This window comes from Crassostrea angulata, chromosome 7 (genome assembly GCF_025612915.1).
Source record: "Crassostrea angulata isolate pt1a10 chromosome 7, ASM2561291v2, whole genome shotgun sequence".
Classification (NCBI taxonomy): domain Eukaryota; kingdom Metazoa; phylum Mollusca; class Bivalvia; order Ostreida; family Ostreidae; genus Magallana; species Magallana angulata.
The window spans coordinates 24,305,024-24,327,844 of NC_069117.1; the positions used below are offsets into that span (position 1 = coordinate 24,305,024).

Sequence of the window (22,821 nt, forward strand, 5' to 3'; positions counted from 1 at the left end):
AAATACCTTGAAAATAGTCAGATTTTAAATGGTAGGAACAATTTAGATATTTTTTGTAGTCGTATGTATTCCTACGCCAAAGTTCAATATAGTCTCGTTCAACTCGACGCTCGGCTGTCTTGTCAGAGATTTACGGTGTCAGCCGAGCGTTTGGTTGAACGAGACTATAGTTCAATATTGCTTGGATTCATACAATTTTCGAGAAATATTTCTATCACTGATACATAGTTTGATTGAATTAATTTTATCTTTAAATATTATTTAACATGATTATAAAATGGGGTTTCTCGATATTCTTGTCGAAAAAGTCCAAAAATTCAAATTATAAAAATGTGCGTAATTCAAATTAGAAACTATATGTACTTGTCATGCAAATTAACATATCATTGATTTTAAAATAAATAAACATCGACAAAATCAACTCCCGTTAGTTCTTCAGTACTTTGATTCAGACCAGGAGCTACACATGCTACATACCTACAGCTACTCCTCAACCTGCAGGGAAGAATGTCTTTTGACTAATTAACTACTATATAAATGTGTAAACTAAATTGGACAATCGTCTTTCACGCTTTGTTTGTACATAAATATATAGCAAGATAAACTTCTGATGGAAAACCTTATTCTTGAAAATAAGTTGAGACCGTATCAATACAATACAGTACAGCATACGTATGTCATTATGCATGGGCATGAACTCGGGGGCTTGTTAATTATTAACGTAAAAATGTTTAGTTAAGGCGGTGTTACCACATATCTTTTTTGTGGTTAATTCAAGGAAATATTAATTACATAGCAGAAAAAAGTATGAGGCTGATTATAAGACAAACGTTCAAGCTTTTAAAATACAGCCTCGTTAATCAGTTTTGGGTGGAGTTATTGTAGTAAGTTATTTACTATGTGTGTGTGTGTGTGTGTCGGGGGAGGGGGGGTCTTGGTTGTAAATGTTCTTTGTTGAATGTTTATAGGGTATGTTGCGTTAAGTATTTATATGTACCATAAGTATTTCGTTTCATTTCATCATACAACTTGCAAATTTTTTAAATTGAACATTCGATACCATTAACCTTAATTATACTTTGTTAAACTAACAAATACTAGACTTTTTACAACCATCTTGATGATAAATTATATAAACATGTACACGTAATATAACGTTGACCTCTTGTATCAGTTTAATATCGTTTTTTAGTGTATACAAATGTAAATGTACTAAATTAAATATTGAATTGAATAAAAAAAGAACTTTAAAATATTGTATGTTTTGTTTGCAAGTTTGTATAATTATCATAAATTATACAATTCGCAGAAATGTATTGAAGATTATTTCACAGATCTAGAGAAAAATCCTGTAGTGGTTTCCTTTTACATCCATACACCTAAACCCACAATTAATTGCCCCTGCTTCCTAGAATTTCAATGGTCTTAAAGTTCACTAGCACCCTTATAACATTCCATAAAAAGTTTCTCTCTAGTCCTTGATAATTACGGCTATGTTAATCTGCCAGCGTGAAAAAAAATCTTTAAAACGTCCTCCCAAATCAGCATGTAAAATTGCGGTACAGAACAACAATGGTTTGATTTTTTAAGAGTTTTGGGACAAAATAAAATTGCACACAAATGGTCTTTAAATCAGTCACCTCGCATCCCACAATTCTGATTTATGAAAGAATTAATATTGTGATTAATTAAATCGACATCATTTACTTTGGTTGTTTGAATAGCATAGAAAATACAAGGGAACGCGTTCAGGTATACAACAGAACTGTTCGTCGAAACGAAAGAAGTGTTCTCTCAGGCCGAACTGCCAGAGAAGATAGAGATCTACTTCATAGTCCAATGGTTTTTTAAATTGTGTCTTTTAAACCTAGCCAGGTTTGGTGTGCATTCTGAAGGGGTATCGTGTTATTTATAGGCAAACAGAGCAGATACAAAATGGTGGAATTTACTGAAAAGAATTAACGACTAATTAAGGGATTTAGGGAATAGACAAAAAAGTTTGAGTATATCTTTGTGAAGTCTGTGACAGATAGTTGGAGAAGATGATACAGTGAAAGCCCCTAATGGAGATAACAAAGAGAGGTAAGTGAGCGAGGGATAACACTACCTGAGTCTACCTGGAACGAACCTGGGTCTTGTGGGTTGGTGTCATAGGTATAAATAGTAAACAGCCTCATATGCCCTATCCACTTACCTCTAATACTAATAATACATCATACAGTGCTTTCTGGCGAGGCAAGCTGAGAGAAAAAGAGACATCTTATAAAGTTTATTTCAATTTTTACTTCTTATAAAAGATATCACTATAACTGACAAGAGGGGACCGACCTTTGTAAAATATTTTTTGGCATCAAATTTATGGTTTATCGTTTTTTGAATCTGGGTTGTTTCAAATTCTTTGGAAATGAGACAATGGCGTCATCAATAATAGAGGACACCATTCTTTGTAAGTTTTCACACATAGATTGGTAAAGTGGTCTTGTCAGTTTGAGATTGATGAACTTATGTTTACTTATGATATACGATTTTACGTGTATTGTGTTTGTTTCTCAACCATATAAATACAAACATACACACACTGCAACGTGATATCGTACACATTCGGTAATGTAAATATAATTATATACGATGTATATAAAAGACCGCATATATATTAACCAAAAACCATGACGATTAAACGAAAAGCTCAAAGGCATCAAATCTGCATGAAAACATTTACTCTAAAGTACATGTAGAACTTGCAGTGTATATATATCACATGTACGATATGGTTTGTCACCGTGTATATGGGGTCTATGAACAAAGTCGTCTATATACAGTCTTCAGAGGAACGCAAAGGAACTTTATTTATCATTATTTGTTTTTACCCCAAAATCTCATGTACATACTCCTTCGCTACCTCTTATTCAGTTAATTTTACCTATGGACAGGTACTAATCTCCTTCGATCAAACATTCGCATTCAATCCTGGGGCTGAGTCTGAAACGGCATGCCGTCAGAAAATAATACGAATTCTTCATTATACTGTTCACATAGACCATTCTCCTTCATTTGTTCTTAAAGGTTTATCTCATTCAGATCAAAAGTAAAATATTTTGAAATTTCTGAGATATTTTTTATAGTATTCGACACTCAAAATTTAACAGACTGAATATGATCAGAAATTCAAACTTATTGAATATTTCAGAATTTTGTGGACATTTCTTTTTATAAAAGTTTGAAACTACTACAGATATGCATACAGGCTTTTCCCACTATAAACTAATGCGTGTCTAGTTATATAAGCCCTATTACAACAAATGTCTAGTTTTTACAATCCGACATTTGATGCTTTATGAACCAGTATATAGACCCTTTTGTAGAATTTCATAATAATTTATATTAAAAAAAAAAAAACTTTATATAATTCATTTGCATTTTAGAATTACAAAAATAAGCAAGACAGTCATAAAACCGTGGTTTTTATGGCCAAAAAAATTAATTTTTTGTATATTTAATGCATGTTCCGTTCCGTTGAAAATTGTTATCTATTAATTATATTCTTTGACACGGATCTACATTTCTGCTTTCAAGGCATGTCCTATTAATCAATTAGCATTAAATTATACTAATGCATTCAGAAGAAATGTTGATAACCTTTATACTATTTCATTATTAAGATTTTCGAGAAAGGGTCAAGCTAAAAATACACTCGAGACAATGACAAAGAAAAACGTCGCGAGAGAATAAACTCTAAATTAATGAACGTGGAAAAAACAGCACCTGTTTTGTTTGCATTCTTAAAGGAATTTGATGCAAATGATAAATCGATTACTCAGAAATAATTAAACCCCTGTTTCTCAACTATAACGAATATAGCTCCTTTGCTTTCGTGATATAACTGCAAGTTATATTCACAATACCCCCCCCCCCCCCTTTACACACACCCTTCCAACCAATCGCGAAATTGTCCATTTTCAAAGAAACATATGACAGATTTTTATAAGATCATATACTCAGCCGAAAAGTTTTTCGGGTTATTTTTTTGTACTCCTAAGCACTTAGAATAAAATCTAAAAATATCAAAATTCACGTAATTACAAGTTAGTTGACAGACATGAAACCAAACAAAGAAGGGGTAACCAATTCCTTTGTACTGCAACAAAACTTAGGCACACATTTATTTAGAAAACCATCCAATTATATTTTCCTTGCGTGAAAAGAAAACTTTTTTTTTTGTGTGTGTGTGAACCAGCAGAGACTTGAATTGCATACTTTCTTTTAACCCAAAGCTTCTCGACGCACATCACTGCTATACCAGTGTTTGGGGGGTGTCGTCCTTTGGTCACCGTTGCGATTCTTTAAAGATCGAGGTCATGATTTCAGAAGACAGGAGACATGATCGTAGTCAAAAATATCTTGTTAAAAAACAAGTGTCATTAAAAATATGCCATGAAAAGAAACGAAAACGTGGTTCCTTTTAAATGGTTTTGTTTATGAAAAGGGAGGGGGGTCGTCGAATGCGGGGGAGGGGCGGCGGCTCAACGCTTGAAGCATGATTTTAGAATTAGAAATTCTAATGAATTAGTTAGAGTGTTAGCTGCGTATTTCGAAAGGCTATTTCTAAATATGTTGTACTTAAAAAATATTGTTTACAATATTTCTCATTGGTATGAGTACATGTATTATACATATATCCTAAATATTGATTACACTTACATGTAAATACATGTACATGTATATATCAAATCAAAAATCTGAAATGATTTAATATTGCGCAAAAAAATAAAAAAATAATATATATATTTGTTTTCATTCGTCCTTGTACATGTAAAATATATCTGTTTTCATTGGTCCTTGTAAAATTGGGGATGAATTATATAAAAGAAACTGCTGATTTATAACAAAGGCTAGTAATAAAGCGATCTTAATAACCTGACTCTTTCCTACATCCGGATTTTAGTAAGTAGGATTGTAAACAATGTAGACTCTGTACGTGCTCTACACTAGTACATGGCTGGACAGATATATACATGTAATTTATTTGTAAGATAACAAAGACCTGTGAGGGGGATCCTTGGGTATGTCTAATGTACCAGAGACGCTGAACTTTTTGGGAAACCCTTAGAAGGGAATGTTTTTGTGTAAGTAACTTGCTTAACTCTACATTTTATCACCTAATTCAACACACGTATGCAGTCAATTAGAGCACAATTTATTTTATCTGTTTTATTTTTATGACTGTATTGTTCAGGTTTTTTTTATTTTCATTTCAAAATTTTCTCCATTTATATTTTTGTTAAATGCATTATAGATGAATAAAAAACAGCAATTTTTTATGACAGGTTTATCAAATTTGTGATATTTATTAACTTGACATTTCATGTTTGTCTTGATCCTGACGACATGTCGACTTCCGTCTACCATTAGGTCGCTCTATTGCTAATTACTAAGTGTATGAAATTCTGTTTACATTTCACAACATATGTCTATCGGACTTTGTACGTCATCATTTGTACTGATAACTCTTTAGAGTACAATATTATTGAAGCCATTGTGTCATAATTCTTTATCATTCGCATATGGAAAAACACTTATTCCTGAAATGTCACAATCATTCTACCATGATATAAAAACATGGTTATTTATTGTATGCGTGAAATATAAAATGTCAGATTTATTTTGGGTTTGAGTAAATCTAGAGATACATGTATGCCAAGCGAAGCTTTATAAGTTCTAAATTCTTTCATTAAACGTACATTGTAGTATGAAATATCGTGTGGGTCTGTTCAATATATCTTGTGTGACAGCGACGTCGTGTTGGAATAATACAAAACCTTGTACCATCAATTTTGACAAATTAGTCCCGGTTTTTAAATATTTCAAGAAAAAACCATAAACTACCTGTATGGAATCATCAGACCGACTATTTCACACAGAGAACGGTCAAAATTAAAATGTTTTAAAACGGGTAAATAGGAATGGAAGGAAAATAAAGTACCTCTATTCACATATACTTGAAATGCATAAAAAATATTCCCTGTTGGTAAACATTTAACACTTAGAATTGATCAATGGTGAAATTGAAAAAAGGTGATAAGATAACAGGAAAACAGACATAGACTGGGAATCAAATCTAGCTCATCCTTTTTAAAGAATTTACTATAACTAAACAATATACCTGAAGGTAAAGTACAAATTAATAAAATAAATAAATAGATAAACAGGAATAAAAAAATGAATTAATGCACAGGACGGGAAAGATGTCGGACCTACTCAACGCAACACAGAAAAAAACTCCCCCCACGGAGTGTTAGACTCAGTGTTTTACCTTGTACTACAAATAACAGGCCACCCCATGTTGTAGCAACTTCCAAAACAAACCCAAATCGAACATTGATCACAATGATATTATAAAGAATCTAGAATAAGGCAGCATATACAGCGCCAGGGTACAGAGTACAGAGCAAAGGGTTTTTAATGTGTTCAGCTAGAATGCTTAGCCAGAAAACGATGCCAGGACTAAGCCCATTAGTATTTCCCAAAATTGGGTACCCCTTAATCTAAAAAGTTTTATCTATCTTGAAAAAGGGATAAATTTTCCACAAATCGACATAAAATACCTGTTTCAAGAATCTTTTAATCGTGTTATGCATATCTGGTTGAAATTTTCCGCTTTGTGTGCAAGGAACACTATTGTTGTGTATTTTTATGCTGTTTATGTGACGCTGTGTTGTGTCTTTGGTTTAAAGGGGCATGGTCACAATTTTGGTCAAATTGTATTTCTCTGTTTTTATTATTTGCAATGCTTTAGGAATGCATTTCTAATGATCAAATGAAATTTGGGTGTCAGTCGTTGAGTTTTAAACAAGATGCAGGGCTTAATATGCCCCTGTCCATGCCCCTTTAAATTGGACCTCGTTCACTCGCGTATTGGTCAATATCTTTTTGTTCAAAGCATTTAGATAATCTATTAATGTATATACTGCAAAGCCATGCAGCTCTATAGGAAATTACAACATGACATAATTAACCGATTACCAATAATCCATTTACTCCTTGTCTGCAAGCACTCCCTGGGTGTTTGTTTTTACATATTTGCCGTTGAGGATTTAATAAAATGCAATTAACATAATTTTTCATGAAAACTCTCAAATTTAAAAAAATCGATTGTATTCTAGTATTTAAAATAACCTTTTACCCTTTATTGAATTTCTTTTTAACTACGAAATTGACATTCTAATAATTATTCATAATGTTATACTTTATGTAAGAAAAGGTTCATTTGTCCGTTAAAAGTGCAAGATTCAGTCCCAATTAATGTATGCAACCAGTTATCAATATCAATTTCTTATTCAATGATATGAGAGTAATTTGTAAAAGCAATATATACAAGACTATCACAATAATATCAACAACTTTTTTTCTATTAAAGTCCATTAACAGAAATTTATCGAAAGTTAAAGATATTAATTTCAATTCATCGAAAGTTAAAGACATACATTTCAATATTTTCATGATGACAGAAATGAGCGTTGTTAATTGAAGCTTGCATCGTGTGGTCAACTGCGATTGATAATATACAAGTCAAGAAATCTAAAATGCATATCTAGGTCAGTTGAACCTAGCACAGATAGGTTAATATTTGAATCTCATGGATACAGCTGAACACTGTGGTAATTATAAATGTGTATGTCAGTGACAGGACCGTAAGAAATCTTGTCACACAGAGACCCCCGGGGGGCCTGCATATGTCCCAGCGCCCTGTTAATGACCAATTTCATGTTTTTGTGGTTGTCAGTGAGGAACAATTAAGACACAAGTATATTCCTTTTTGAACAAGTGTATTATGTGTACTCGTATGTCGAATTTACCGACCTTGAACTTTAGGAGATTTTGAAGTGTGTGCCATGTGAACTAGCGATGTCTTATGTAAAAATAATAACAAAACCGTGAAACCATTCTTTAAACCAGTTTAACTTACAGTTAAGCGTACTGTGTATAAGAATTCCTATTGTGACGTCGCGCCTTATACCTCTAATGTTTTGGGGTCGAGACGCTTTGCAGGTTTAGCTATATGTTCATTCAGTGGAACCAAATTGATTGAGGGATTGTTAAAGTATTTGAAGACTCTTCGTATGTTTTCTCAACAAGTTAAAGGTTTACAAAAGAAATGGATCAACACACGAAAAAATCCCCAAATAACACTGTTCTTAAGTTTGAGAACACTTGCAATGTCCTGAACAACTGGATTTAGGGATACTTTTTGATGTTTCTTCTGCAATGGATTAAGCGTCCCTGCGTGTTGTACTTACTGGAGATAGTACCACCGTTCTTCGTCCTGGATATCGATAGATTCGGGACTTCACATTTTGATCATCCACCTCTTATCTACACTGGTCGTTTAGGTGCTCTCTGAACAAATGGATGACTTAATATGTGAAAACTCTGTTCTGTGTGTGTTCTTATAGTAGTTATCTTTGTTAGATCTTTTCTCGGACGGTATGGGAATAATTGTGAGGTTTGTCAATGGTATGTATTTACCGATCATTAGAATAAACAATGAAATATAACTTTGGATAACAAGGCATCGAAACAGAAATTGTTCCCTTTAGAGCTAAAACTCAATCCGTTTAGGTCAATATATGACACAGGTAAAAAGTCTTAATCCCTCAATCGGCGTTATTATAATAGGATCTGCATGTATTTGTTCTACTTCAATGGAAACCAAATCAGTAATTTGTGTTGTCTCTATCTTATCTAGAAAAGTATTCCAAGTACATGAATATCAACAACTGTGAAAGTTATTGATGGAGTTCTCTTACCAAATTTATTAACATTCCACTTAAAATTCTGCCAAATGTATTGACTAAAGGAAAACAAAATACCAGCCATCTTTGTTTCACAACCTTTGGGCAATCAGATATTTTTTTGTTAAGCTACTAGACTTTGATTTTGTTTAAGAATAAAACGAATCTCATCGTTTATGGATTCAGGAATGGCACTTTTTACGTATATACTTTTATTTGGTTGGCAATATTCAGATACCATATTTCAATGTCTTTAAAATATCTTATGAAATACATTATATATCATGCAGGAAAAAAATTGTCTTTTCATTGTTTGCACCACTTCTGGACTGTTTGAACATATAACGTTTAGACATTCACTGAAATATTACTCTGGTTTCACATTATTGTGTCACGTGAGAAAGTTCAGAATCACGATCAGAGACAGGCGTGAGAAAACATATTGCATCATATGTAGAAACACGGGGCAAAGGGTGGGTGGAAACAGGTTGAAGTAAACAATCATCCACGAAAAATAAACATTTAAATGACTGCAAACGCAAGATTTGATGATGCGTTTTATTGTTATCGGTGAGAAAGAGTAGAATTAGAGAGTTATAAAATTACTCATGGTATATATTAAGGGATCCGATTCCTTATATATATTAAATTAGTTGTCACCCTTCTTAACTGGGCACAAAGCGTGTTCCTTATGTAGACGTTTCTTGTACTTTTACATAATGGCAGAATAATAGCACGCTATATTGTTCACTGGAATTCCCTTATAATACAACCCAAACTGTTTGGCTTGCATGTAGATATTTTTCATCGTTATGGAGAATATATCCACAAACATCTTATGATCCGATGTTCATGTATTTGATCATATACAAAATGATGCTGTATACAACAATCGTTTTATTCATGCATTTATTATACACTATGCATATCCTTATACAGTATACTTTTTTTGCAGTATTTTACATAACAGTAGTACTTGTTACCTGTGACGTCATCGGTAAACGAAGGGGTCAAAATTCACATCCTCCAGACGGCCCAAAGTTATTGACCTTTTCTGTTGACCCTCCTGTCAGTCACAGTCCCCGGCTTGTTGTCCCAGTGGACACAAACACAGACCTACGGTTGGGATGTCGGGCAAGGAACGTGGAGGAGCCAATCCAGGTTAGCGTTACAAAAGATTGTTGTTATGATTTTGTTAAAATATTGTGGAAAGTACTGATTTTAGAAACACACCAAAACTTCGGAAATTACACTGCTTCTACTTGATAAAAAAATAACATATTATTGAAAATTTTGGATGGTAAGAAAAATTTCCTAGCTTCTGTTTAATTTAAACTCAAAGTACATGCAGTTTCGTACTTCATCATTGTTTTGCAGAAAACCATTGTCTATCATCACGTAAGATGATATACATTATTTTACGTTCATAATTGTAGGTGTTCTGGGAAAAAAGGGGGCCAAAGGGAGTGGAACCAATAACAAGCATGATTACCCCCTATCCGGAGGACAGCGAGAAATACGAGGTCTCCACCGGATCTTCCGTCAGTGATGACGTCACGGACCTGTTCTACCTCACCGTCAATAACGTCGATTACAACGACAATGGAAAGTACTTCTGTCAGGCGTACTACAAATACAGGCGGATAGATGGAAATGTCGTTGTTTACGTCAGAGGTACGATCTAATAAAGAAATTAAGTACAGCACTGTACTGTTAATATACAGTATGTACTGGTACTCTCTCTAGTATTGGCAGACCATAGGAATACTACTAAGGTTTTTCAGTGAATGTAAAATTTTAGGACTTGTAAGTCTGCAACAGAACGATGTAATAAAAAACTAACCTTGAGCTGGCCTCATGTTAGGTTTCTACGCACTAAATATTACGAAGGCTGGATGGTTGTGGTCATTTTTAGACCATACAAATCTCATTGAAAAGAAGAGCTCTGTATAGAGATATAAGAAAACACTCAAACTTTAAAGTTTAAATTGACGGATTCTTTTCTTGGCTAAATAATAATTTAATAATAATAATAAAATAATGATAAAAATTATAGCTAAACACATCATTTTAAATTAAATAATATAGGGAAGATCTGATGGTTAATTTTGTTGAATATCCAGCCTCTTTAATTCCAACATTTCTGAAAACTGTATGATGTAAAATCAAAGTAAACAATCTTTATTTCAACAAAAATGATATAAATATTTCTCGTTTAACAAAATATCGGCATACTGGATTGTTTTTTAGCTATCAAACTTCATAAATGAATATTTTCATACTTTGTCTTATTAGGACCGCCGAAAGTTGGGGTGTTTGAGAACATGATTTCTGGGATGCTGAACTGGGACCTGCAACTGGTGTGTCCATTTCACTCTCAGGATGAAATCAACAACAGAAGTGTGTGGTATAAGGGGGACACGCCCATCCAGAACGATACCGACGACAGGTAAAACAGCGCTGTCTCTAATATCTTACTCCAATGTCTCAGAACGAATGCATGGTATAAAGAGAATGATTTTTCTATTCAATTTCTTATATTACATAATACCATAAGATATAAAACGATTAATATTCCGACCTGAAAGGGCTAGCCTTTTTTATTTTGCAAGTGAATCTAGAATGAAAGATATAAAATAATTACTTTCGTCAACCTCAAAATGAAGTACAAAACTTCAAGGCATTTCCAAGGACGTCTAAATCTGGACATATAATACAAATCATTTCCAATGTCATCTCACACCAGGCACGAAATATCAAATTCCCATTATTCTACATGTTCTCGCATGCATCCTATACAAATAAATGCCTAAAAACGGACAAAGTAAACTGTATGCGTTTTTAATTATAAAAGAAGCGCCTGATTAACACGAGTGCTCATAACGTTTCAGATACAGTACTTCTATCAAACGTTATGATGAAATTGGCGGGGAATTCATTCTGTCGATCTCCAGACTACAAGAGAGCGATGTGGGTAACTATACCTGTGTTGTACGCAACGAGTACGGGTCAGACCGCGGGAGGATAGAGGTCCAAGGTACTTGTACTGGCGTGGGAATCGTTATTAATTATTTCATGTTGTTTCATTTCAATAATGTCATATTTCATTTTAAAAAAGAAAGTTTATTTTATGCAAATTGCCCTGCCCCCCCCCCCCCCCTGAAAAAAAAAAGAATTAAAAATTTACTCGTCAATTAAATATAATTTGTGAAAAACAAGACCAAAAATGCATACACGCAAATGAAAAAGCTTTCAAATTTATAAATAGAATGGAAAGAAAAGTTTTAATTGTGGTTATCATAAAAATAGTAAAAGTTTTTCCTGTTCTGATCTTTCAAAAACAGAATTAGTTACTGTGAAAATCTTCTGATTTAGTTGGAGAACGCACCGAACAGAAGGGAACAGAACAAACAAAAAAGGTGGAATTCATCTACCCAACGCATTCGCAGATCAGCGTGGAGGGGAAAAGTCCCCTCAAACTGTGCTGTAAGGCCCAGGGCTTCGACAAAGTGCCGACGGTATGTACTAGTATTCTTCTTTACACTTATACCTTGTACTATACTTGTTAATCTTTGTAAGAAGTTTAGGGAACTAGAATTAGGTGTTCTAACATGCTTTTTTGTTTTCCTAGTTGGCCGATGGATCAAGGGTAAATCTAAAACAGATTGATTGTTTTTCAATAAAGGTGTTAGCTTTGTTTATATATGTTTGAGTTGAACAGTTTTAGCCTTTCATTTATTTGGTCTAATATTTGATTTTATTTGCTATATTACAAATGAGTGCATGGTCATGACAATAAAACTTTCATCAGACACCTTATTAAAACATAACATACTAAATAGCATTACTCCTAAAAGTAAATAACGATTCCAGAAAAGGAATGAAATGTTATCGAATTTAAGATTCAGTAATTTGGACTTTTTGGTATATGCACTTGAATGTTACCCAGAACAATTAAGGTAAATGTTAAAAAAAAAACAAATCTGTCGACCTATCATAAAAAAAACTAATGGATTACACGAATGACGTAAAGTGAAAAACAAACAAAATAAAAAGCACGTAATTTACTCGGGGGAGGGGGGTGCTGAATACGTGATCACTTTACAACTTCGTGTTCTGACCTCTAGTTTCTATAGAAGGTCTGCTTACTAGCCATATTTAAATTCCCATTGAAATAAATGTGTTAGTTCTCAAATCACTTTTTGTGTTGAGGGGATATTGACCTATAGGTGTACTTACGTTAGAAAATTTTCCACTTAAGCTTATCTTTGATAGATCATATAAACAACTATGGTGCTTGACTTATTTTTGAGCAGACAAATGACGTTTTTTTAAAATTAGAATACACTTTTATACTCTTAGGAGCGCTTATTCTTGATATATGCTTTAACTTTTTCACAATGTACTTAGATTCCACTTGATGTAGTCGTTTTCGCCGTTTGATGATTTGGAAGTCAAATATCCAATAAAGTTTTAGTGAATTTTTACCCTTATTGTTTGCTTTGTTTGTTTGTTTGTTTTTGTTGATTTTTATTTATTTTTGCTATTTGAGCTTCCAAATATAAAAGCAAGAACAAAAGGGATAGAATTAAAATTTACCGGTATTTGACTAAATAAAACCATTTAAGAGTCATCTTTGAACCGTTCAAGCATTGGGCTGTCGTGGTAGATATGAATAATTCCATAATAACAAGGCCATAATTGATGCTTTGTGATTTTAGTACTTTAATTTTGTTGTCATAGAACTAATTTTATCCCCTGCCCCCCCCCCCCCCCCCCCCCCCCCGTTTCCCCGTTTAGGAAAAAACAGCAATACTAAGTGCAAGTGCATAATCCCTGAAAGGAATCTCATGCTCTACACCCCTCGTTATTTTTTCTTATCGTCTTAACGCATTTCATGTCTAAGTATGTTCTCAAGTCTAAGAACATTCTGAGTTGCTTTTATGAAGGAGATTTTGAGAGCATTTTAAGAAAATTTGAGTTGAGTTGAGAATTTGGACCTCCATATTTTTGTGTATTTAATTCTTCAAATTAATATACCTACATGTATTTTGAAATAAAGCAATGTTTCATTTTATTGTAACTGTAGATATTCTATTTGAGGAAAAAAACCCAGTCTCTTTCAATCTTAAAAGATATAATTGCATGTTTTAACATTTATGTTATTAAATGAAAAGTTTGTAAATCATTGAATTAAAAAATATCTATAGTTACTATCAAACTTGATAAGCTAATCAAAATGTATTAATTGCAGGAGAGTTCAATAGACTTCATCGTTTTGTTTATTTTGTTTTGATTTTGTGCTTTATCTTTTTTCTTTTTTTTTTCGAATTTTCTTGAATTTAAAAAAAACCAAAAAGTAGAAGTACGATTTATTCATCAAAGATAACAATTAAGAGAGATAAAAAACGTAATCTTTATTCAAATTTTTAAACGAAAATTTTTTGTTGGGGTTTCTACACACTTACAAATCCATGCAATGCGGAGATTTTTGTAACTATTCCATTTCAAACAGATGATGTGGCTGGTCCGCAGCATCACAGGAAAGGAGGTACACCTGAGGTCCCAAGACGAATACATGAACGGGGACGTCCGCCTAAGAACATACTTCATATTTAATTCCACTGGGATCTACTTCAACCTTCTGGCCGAGAGCCTCACTATCAACTTTACCGGAACCTACATGTGTGGCCTTGACCTAGATGGCAGGCTCTACCATGACCACATAAATATTACTGTTCAAGGTCAGAGAAGGTCGATTCTTTTCAAAAGCGTAAACGTTGCCATTAATAACGGTTTCTAATGCTTGATATTCTAAAAATTGCAAAATTACAAAACGTAGCCGTATTTTACAAAATTGATATTTTTTTATACCACCGATTTTTAGATCGCCCATCCGTGACGGCCGATATCACAATGATGAATGGTACTCTAGGAGAAAATAAAAACTTGACATGTCACGTGTGGAGTAGCCCCGCCCCTACATTGCTCACCTGGTACTTTGATGACGCCATTCTGCCATCTTCTTCCAGGTATTTATAAAAATATTCTGTATGGTTTTTTTTTTTACGAAACTTAGATAAGAACAATTTTCTTCAAGAATGTGTGTGTATTAAATGGTACGATAAAATATAATTTTACTTATTGTAGATTAAAGAAAATGACAGTCTTTCATAATGAGTACCAGCTGGATATGGTATTGAATATCAATTCTGTGCAAGTGTCGGACTTTGGCGTATACACGTGCAAGGTGTACAACTCTTATGGTCAAGGAATTGCCGTACAAATGATCCAAGGCAAGAACATTGAACTCCTTTAGTAAAATCTTCGTCTCCTTACAAAAAATATGTCCTTTTAAAATCTTATTCCAAAGGTGACGTAAAATAAGTAATTACATGGTCTTTATACAACAGATATCGATGAATGCAGCTACGACAGTGAGATCTGTGGCTCAGCCACGTGTATCAACACTATGGGGGAGTACAGGTGTGAGTGTGAGTCGGGCTACATCTTCCAAAACGGCACCTGCACAGGTAAATAAAATTCTACACCTCAACGAATCTTTCGTTGGAGAATCTGATCCTACTTCGTCCTTGGATATGCAGGTGTAAAGAAAACCAACCCCGTCACATGTTAATGAATAGAACGATCTTGTTTCAAACGTAATAAATAGTTTTTAGGGTCAATGTTAGATACATGTATACTCACGGTAGAGTGTTTTGCCATGTCTAGATATTGACGAGTGTAACTTGCCCACCAAGAAGCCATGTGACCAGATCTGTACAAATACCGTGGGGGCGTACACCTGTAGCTGCTACAGTGGCTATGTCCTGGACAGGACCAACAGCTACTCGTGTCTGGGTGAGTTACGTCTGTTTATTTAATACTATAAATATTCATTGAGCACGTGACTAGCTTTACTATTTATAACCTATATCATTTATATTTGGACTGGACTCTTACTCAAATTAAAAACATGTATTTACAAGGTGTAGATTTGTAGATTTTTTTAACAAGTTTATAAGAGAGTTGAAAACTTGTAATCGACAGATAATGGATACCCGTTAATAATATTATACACAACATGTTATTTTGGTAAAAATTATAACGAGTAGCATTTTTACATTTGCATAAATCTAAAAATACAATGTATATACAACGTTCATACATAAACGACAATAGAAAATCATAACGTGTATGTAGGAACAAGAATTGGCATTTATTGTGGGGTCAATGAAGAAGATTGGTGAATAAGGCGTGTAAAATGCCCATACACGGTCGGACAAGCTACTGAGAAATTAAAATATCAATAAATCTTATATTTTAAAAAAAAAATCATTTAAAACAATATATATTTAATATATCATTGATTTTAAACCTATAAATATGTTCAATACTTGGAATATGTTGACTCAAACAGGCGTATACGTATCAAAACCTGCAAATAGTGTCATATTTTAGAACTTTAAGGCATTTTCTTTTATAGAGTGGGTCTGGGCTCCATATTTTTCTCATAGTCTAATTAAGGTCTAATGGAAAACAAACCGATTTCAATCAACAAAAACGTGGAGAGATGACCCACTATACATTAAAAATATTATTTTGTATCCCAACAATTGAACGTTTTGAAAAAATAATACAAGTCCGAAAATTCGTAGCCAAAGTGACACATAATACTTAAACAACCTACTTTGTTGTGTCCGAAATGGCTCAGTGGTTAGAGTTCCTGACAAAAGCTCATTTTAAATATCTAGGGTTTTTATGGTATGGGTTCGATACCACCAAAGTTTCTAGCAAAACTTTTTATACCCCCGCTCCGAAGGAGAGGGGATATACTGTTTTACCCTTGTGTGTCCGTCTGTCCGTCCGTCCGTCCGTCCGTCTGTCTGTCCGTCCGTAACAAAAATTTCTGTCGCATTTATCTCAGCAACTATTTATCGCAGATGCTTGAAATTTTTACACAGTGTTTGTTAAGGCATGCCATATCGTGGGATATATTTTTGTACCAATCGGACGTCAACTTCCTGTTAAATGACGACTTTGCTTATTTTTTAACTAAAATTTTCAAACAAATTTTTGTCAAAGATTTCTCAGCAACTATCTATCGCAGATGCTTGAAATTTTTACACAATATTTGTATAGGCATGTCATATCGTGGGATATATTTTTGTACCAATCAGACGTCAACTTCCTGTTAAATGACGACTTTGTTAATTTTTAGCAAAAATTTTCAAACAAATTTTTGTCAAAGAATTCTCAGCAACTGTTTATTGCAGATGCTTGAAATTTTTACACAGTATTTGTATAAGCATGCTATATCATGGGATGTATTTTTGTACCAATTGGACGTCAACTTCCTGTTAAATGAGTACTTTGTTTATTTTTAGCCAAAATTTTCAAACAAATTTCCGTCAAAGATTTCTCAGCAGCTATTTATCGCAGATGCTTGAAATTTTAACACACTATTTGTTTTTGCATGCCATATTGTGGGATATATTTTTGTACCAATCAGATGTCAACTTCATGTTAAATGTGGACTTTGTTTATTTTTAGCAAACATTTTCAAACAAATTTTTGTCAAAGAATTCTCAGCAACTGTTTATCGCAGATGCTTGAAATTTTTACACAGTATTTGTATAAGAATGCTTTATCGTGGGATGTATTTTTGTACCAATTGAACGTCAACTTACTGTGTAATGAGTACTTTGTTTATTTTTAGCCAAAATTTTCAAACAAATTTCCGTCAAAGATTTCTCAGCAACTATTTATTGCAGATGCTTGAAATTTTAACACACTATTTGTTTTGGCATGCCATATTGTGGGATATATTTTTGTATCAATCAGACGTCAATTTCCTGTTAAATGAGTACTTTGTTTATTTTAGCCAAAATTTTCACACCAATTTTCCTCAAAGATTTCTCAGCAGCTATTTATCGCAGATGCTTGAAATTTTAACACACTATTTGTTTAGGCATGCCATATTGTGGGATATATTTCTGTACCAATCGGATGCCAGCTTTCTGTTAAATGTCGACTTTGCTTATTTTGCATATTCACATCAGAGCGGGGATATCACTAGTGAGCATTGGCTCACAGATATCTTGTTTTCTTATTTCTTGTTAAATATATCAAAAACTGAATATAGTTAGAAATTGTGCTTTGGCAAACTCGTATATTCCCCCATCTTCCAATTGGATAAAAAGTCACAAAAAAATCAACCCATAGATACAAGATAAACTATTGCTAGTTTTGTGGTATAGAGGAAAACAAACGGGTATGTGAGTTATTAATGCCTTGTTCTTTAAGTTGAATTCATTCTTGTCTTTCTTTCAGTCTTACTCGTACACCGCCTTTATATATCAATGGAAAAATGATTTATATATATATATATATAATTTAGTTTTTTATTTTTTATTTTCAATCGTTTCTCTTTTAACAGCTGTGGCAGGGTTGACAGACACTGATGACAAAGGGGATACTGAGGACTCTGACTTGTACACCATTATAGGGGCCGCCTCGGGGGTCCTCCTGATCCTGATACTCTCCATACTGATGCTCACCTGGTTCAGGAGACGCAAGTTTGACGCATCGGTAAAATATCCCATACGATCTACTTTGATGAAGAGGCTTTTTAAAATTTATTTGAAAACAAAATTATGAGAATTTTGTATTTTTGTCTTTTTTTAATAGGACAATGCCTCTACAAAACAGATTTTTCAGGACAATGTTGCTTACCAATCCAGTGGAGAAAGCACGATTAAGCTGGTTTGTCTTTTTTGCTTTATTTTGAATTGAAGAATTACCGGTATATATATATACACTGATCTTTGGTTGGGTGATTCTTTCAATAGAAGTAATATTTTATATTTCAAATTATGTTTATCTTATAGAAATCTTACTTGGAGGATCTTCAGAGGTGTGTACTTCCAAGTGACGAATTCCCCAGACAACGTCTTCAGCTTGGCATTGATTTAGGTCAAGGTCGTTTTGGAAAAGTTATGATGGCGCGTGCTCTGAACATCAACGGAAATTCTGATTGGGAAATGGTTGCCGTAAAAACTACATGTGGTAAGTCGATAAAAACTCATTAAAAATCTTTAACAAAAAATCAACAAGGTTCGAAAATTTAATCCAGACTTTTCCTCTGGTATTTAGATGACGCGATGGAGATAGAAAAGGAAGACTTGTATCATGAGTTAGAAATAATGAGAAAGATTCCACACCACCCAAACGTTGTAGATTACTTGGGATGTTGTACTCAGCAAGGTAGGTATCATATCTGGCATCATATTCTTTTGAAGCATTTAAACAATGATTTTTGCAGAAATTACAATTGGTTCAGTTGATACTTTTCAATGGATGCTTTACTTATGAATTGAAGATCCCTTTTACATTATCATGGAGTACGTTGCTGGTGGAAACATGCAGCAATACCTGCGGAAGTTTAGACCTTCCCAGCAAGCCACGAACAGCGAGGAGCTTGTTCCTCCCACTGCCAAAGATCTCAAAAGTTTCGCCCTCCAGATCTCAAGAGGGATGGAACATCTGTCTTCTTTAAATGTAAGCTCGGTTTAATTATACATGTATTACTTATTTTATGTTCATTGAACGAATGCTATTTTATACCTTTTGAGTACTTGTGAAGAAGTCACTGGTACCATTAATATATAAACTGAAATTGTCTTTTTTCTGTACAGATAATTCATCGTGACCTTGCCGCTCGCAACGTCTTGCTCGACCGGAAGGGAGTGTGTAAAATCTGTGACTTCGGGCTTTCCCGTACTGTGGAAGGAGACGAGGTTTACGAAAGGTCATCAAAGGTCAGTAGACCATGAATCTTTTTAACTTGATTTTTTAGAAGGGTCATTCAAACGGTACATAATTAGTGTTATTGCTTTATTTATCAACTTTGTTTCTTTAATAATTTTCTTTAAAAAAGATACATACATGTATTCATGTATTTAGAATATCTTGTGTGGACAAAAACGATTACGTGTATATTCCATAAAATATTAAAGAATTTTAGTTTCACGGGCAACACTTATAATTCCATATATAGGGTCCCCAGCCGATCAGGTGGATGGCGCCAGAATCTCTCTCCGACCAGTGCTTTACTAGGAAGAGTGACGTGTGGTCCTATGGGGTTCTTATGTGGGAGATCATCACGTTGGGTACGTAAAGAATAGGTTTGCCATTTTGCAAGTACTTCAATACATTTCCTGTATTATGTATTCACGTATTTTTCCAAAGACCGTTACGGTATCACCATTGTCCTTGTTCTAGTAATATTCAAAGGTTTATTTGGGCTACAGCGCACAATAACGTGTTTTCCAGATATGAAATAAGAAATACTTTTATGCTGCTGTAAATGTTTTGAATTTTGATATACGTTTGAGAGAGTGTTTAATAATATAACGTTGACTAAGAGGCATAACTCTAACACAGGTGCCACTCCATATCCCGGTATGTCGGCCAGAGAGGTCATTTCCACAGTGATGATGGGAAAATGGCTGTCTCGTCCTCTTCATTGCAAACCAGAATTGTAAGTAGATCTCTCTCTCTCTTGATCTATCTGCTTTTTGTTTTTCAACTTCTTCTAACTTCAGAGGCAGGAACATCTTGCCTTTGATATGTTCCTTGCTTTTTCCAGGGTATTTCTTTCTAATGCTTTTGACCTGTTGTAGATATGCCCTAATGGTACGATGTTGGGACATGTTACCGCCGAATCGTCCGTCCTTTAGTGAAATCAGCAAAGACGTGGAGAAACTTTTAGAGAAAGAGTCAGACTATATTGAACTCCAGGAATATGAGGAGGCCAAATTCAGTGTCCTTGACCCTGACCTTGTAGATGAACGTGTGTAATTACATGTATCCAATGGGAATGAAAGGATAACTGACCAATTCCAAATTCCAACAATCGAGAGAAAAAAATATACATGTTTGTGATAGCCAATCAACAAATTTAGGGCAATCTAATTTGGTACAAGAAGTGTATGAATATAATGTCACACACTGAGTGTGGAACAATTTTATATGTTGTGCTTTGGCGCTGGTGAATGAATACACTTACATGTATGAACAAACTACACATTTAGAGGTTGTTTGTTCTGTCGACTCGCTCCGTTTGCTGGTTCTCTGTCGACCCTCAGTGTCACTGGTTCCTTGAGTTGGATGGATATAAGGAATATGGTGTATGACTGATTATTAATCAGGAAATGTATCCACTGTATATCCATATTATGATAACCTCAAAGGTCAACCAATGAAAAAAACAGTATATGTATGACGATTGTACAGATGTGGCAGACTGCTTGGTGTGTTTTAGCATTATGTCAAAAAATGAATGTCGATCGTTGTTATAAATATTTGTTTTATTCGAAATATAATACTGGTTTTTAAGTCCCGTTTTATAAATCAGGGTGCAATTTTCTGTTTTGTGTCAATTGTGAGAATGCTTCGAAGTGTGTTTATTTGTACAGATCAAAAATGAAAGTTCAGTATTTTACGAGAGGTGCGCATTCCAAACCAGAACTTAATCACAAAAAAAAACTAAATCTGTGATATGAACTCTTAAGTGTGTATGCATAATTTTTCTTTTCATATTACATGAATAGTTGAATATATGTAGAGTTTTAGATGGGTATGTGCCATGTAGATTATTCATATGTCAAATGCACACTTCTTTTGGAATCATCTTTACTGATTAAAAGTTTTTTTTACATGTTTATTGTTTGATTTTTATTCTAATATTTATGCTTCATAAAAATCTTTCTTTGTTAGTAGGTTTTAATAATATCTGATTCTCGAGTCATTAAAGAAATATTTCATATGTCGTATATACTTACACTGTGTATTCATTTTCTTGTTACAACACAGTAAATGACTGCCCAAGTTTAAAACCAAAAACTTTCTCTACAAAAGCGATTTTGAAATTGGAAATATGACCATTTTCTGATAATGACTATAATGTATAGAAAGTGTCAAATTTCAAAATAACTATTAAAATATATTTATATATATTTTCATTTACTAAGTATGATTCCTTCTATTTCTTACGGAAATAAGTAATTCCCAGTTCCATAGATCGAAAATGAAAGGACTGAAATCTACACTATTATGATCTAATACGTTTATCGATTGGTCGAAACCTTCAGCAGCCTTCGATAAAAAAAAATCACGGACTGCACGAAATAAGCATAATGACTCAAATTCCCATACAAGACGACTATTTTCTTTTATCTGACGTACATATTGTACTGACATTAGCAATGATTTAGTTACTTTTACTTACTCTTTGCGATTAATTCAATAATTTATTAAATGAAAGGTGTGAATATAAACAATAAAAATCAAAGATTCATGTTAGTTATGAAGGCAGCGACCATTGCAGAAAAAAATTATATATTTTTCCCGTAGTGTCGCTACCCCCATACCCCGCATTAATCGCCAAAGAAAGCATTTTATTTATTATATAACAGTCTATTTCATTCAATCATTCGATACATGATAAATAGGAACTCAGATTTGGTCAGTATGCTTGTTTCTTTTACAAATACATCACAATATTTCTATAAAAGTGAGCATAAAATATCACTTCATGTCCATCAAATCGAACCCCGGCAAAGGACAAGAGCGTACAATGTCTGACAAATCCCCCGTACTCAGGAATTTGAAATGGCATATGAACATATAAAAATCTCTATACCGGTATTTGAAACTGTGCATCTTTAAATAAAAGTACCTTTAGAATGGAGTCAGGACCCATTCATACCTAATTTTGCAATTAAGAACAGTGAATGGTCCAAGATTTAGGCAAAAAACGGCGTGCAGCCTAATTTGGAATCCTATACTTGTCGTGTTAATAGAATGAAATCACATTATTGACTTCCATCGTGAAATTTATAATGAAAACAATGCATACAATTCAAAAATTAATATTCTAACTTGAATTGAAATTCTTTCGTCTTCATTGCTCCGAGTAGGGGATATACTACGCCTCTGTTCTTTATATTCAGGTAAATAGGTATTAATA

The 22,821-nt window shown here is 33.6% G+C and overlaps 1 protein-coding gene across 4 annotated transcripts; it reads left to right on the forward strand.

Annotated features, from left to right (window-relative positions):
- Positions 1 to 1,864: 1,864 nt before the first annotated feature.
- Positions 1,865 to 21,514, forward strand: LOC128155495 (fibroblast growth factor receptor 2-like). Of its 4 annotated transcripts, none has more exons than XM_052817224.1 (21): positions 1,865 to 2,082; positions 9,745 to 9,950; positions 10,226 to 10,463; positions 11,085 to 11,238; positions 11,681 to 11,826; positions 12,165 to 12,307; positions 12,421 to 12,438; positions 14,305 to 14,533; positions 14,677 to 14,821; positions 14,940 to 15,085; positions 15,203 to 15,322; positions 15,522 to 15,650; positions 18,229 to 18,380; positions 18,480 to 18,554; positions 18,680 to 18,857; positions 18,945 to 19,055; positions 19,171 to 19,349; positions 19,487 to 19,609; positions 19,849 to 19,960; positions 20,235 to 20,331; positions 20,474 to 21,514. In XM_052817224.1, the coding sequence occupies exons 1-21, from the start codon at positions 2,064 to 2,066 to the stop codon at positions 20,649 to 20,651; spliced, it is 2,898 nt and encodes a 965-aa protein (XP_052673184.1). In that variant the 5' UTR covers positions 1,865 to 2,063; the 3' UTR covers positions 20,652 to 21,514. The 4 variants fall into 4 exon arrangements, with proteins under 4 accessions (XP_052673184.1, XP_052673186.1, XP_052673183.1 ...); XM_052817226.1 differs by lacking the exon at positions 1,865 to 2,082 and adding an exon at positions 4,979 to 5,123; XM_052817223.1 differs by lacking the exon at positions 1,865 to 2,082 and adding an exon at positions 8,015 to 8,511.
- Positions 21,515 to 22,821: the final 1,307 nt, after the last annotated feature.

What these genes read in the sequence shown, in the direction of transcription:
- LOC128155495 (XM_052817223.1), top strand. Translation starts at nt 8,484, where the DNA reads ATGGGAATAATTGTGAGGTTTGTCAATG. An exon ending in CAACAGCTACTCGTGTCTGG is followed by an intron (nt 15,651 to 18,228) that starts GTGAGTTACGTC and finishes CTCTTTTAACAG; the next exon opens with CTGTGGCAGGGTTGACAGAC. An exon ending in TGCCGTAAAAACTACATGTG is followed by an intron (nt 18,858 to 18,944) that starts GTAAGTCGATAA and finishes TCTGGTATTTAG; the next exon opens with ATGACGCGATGGAGATAGAA.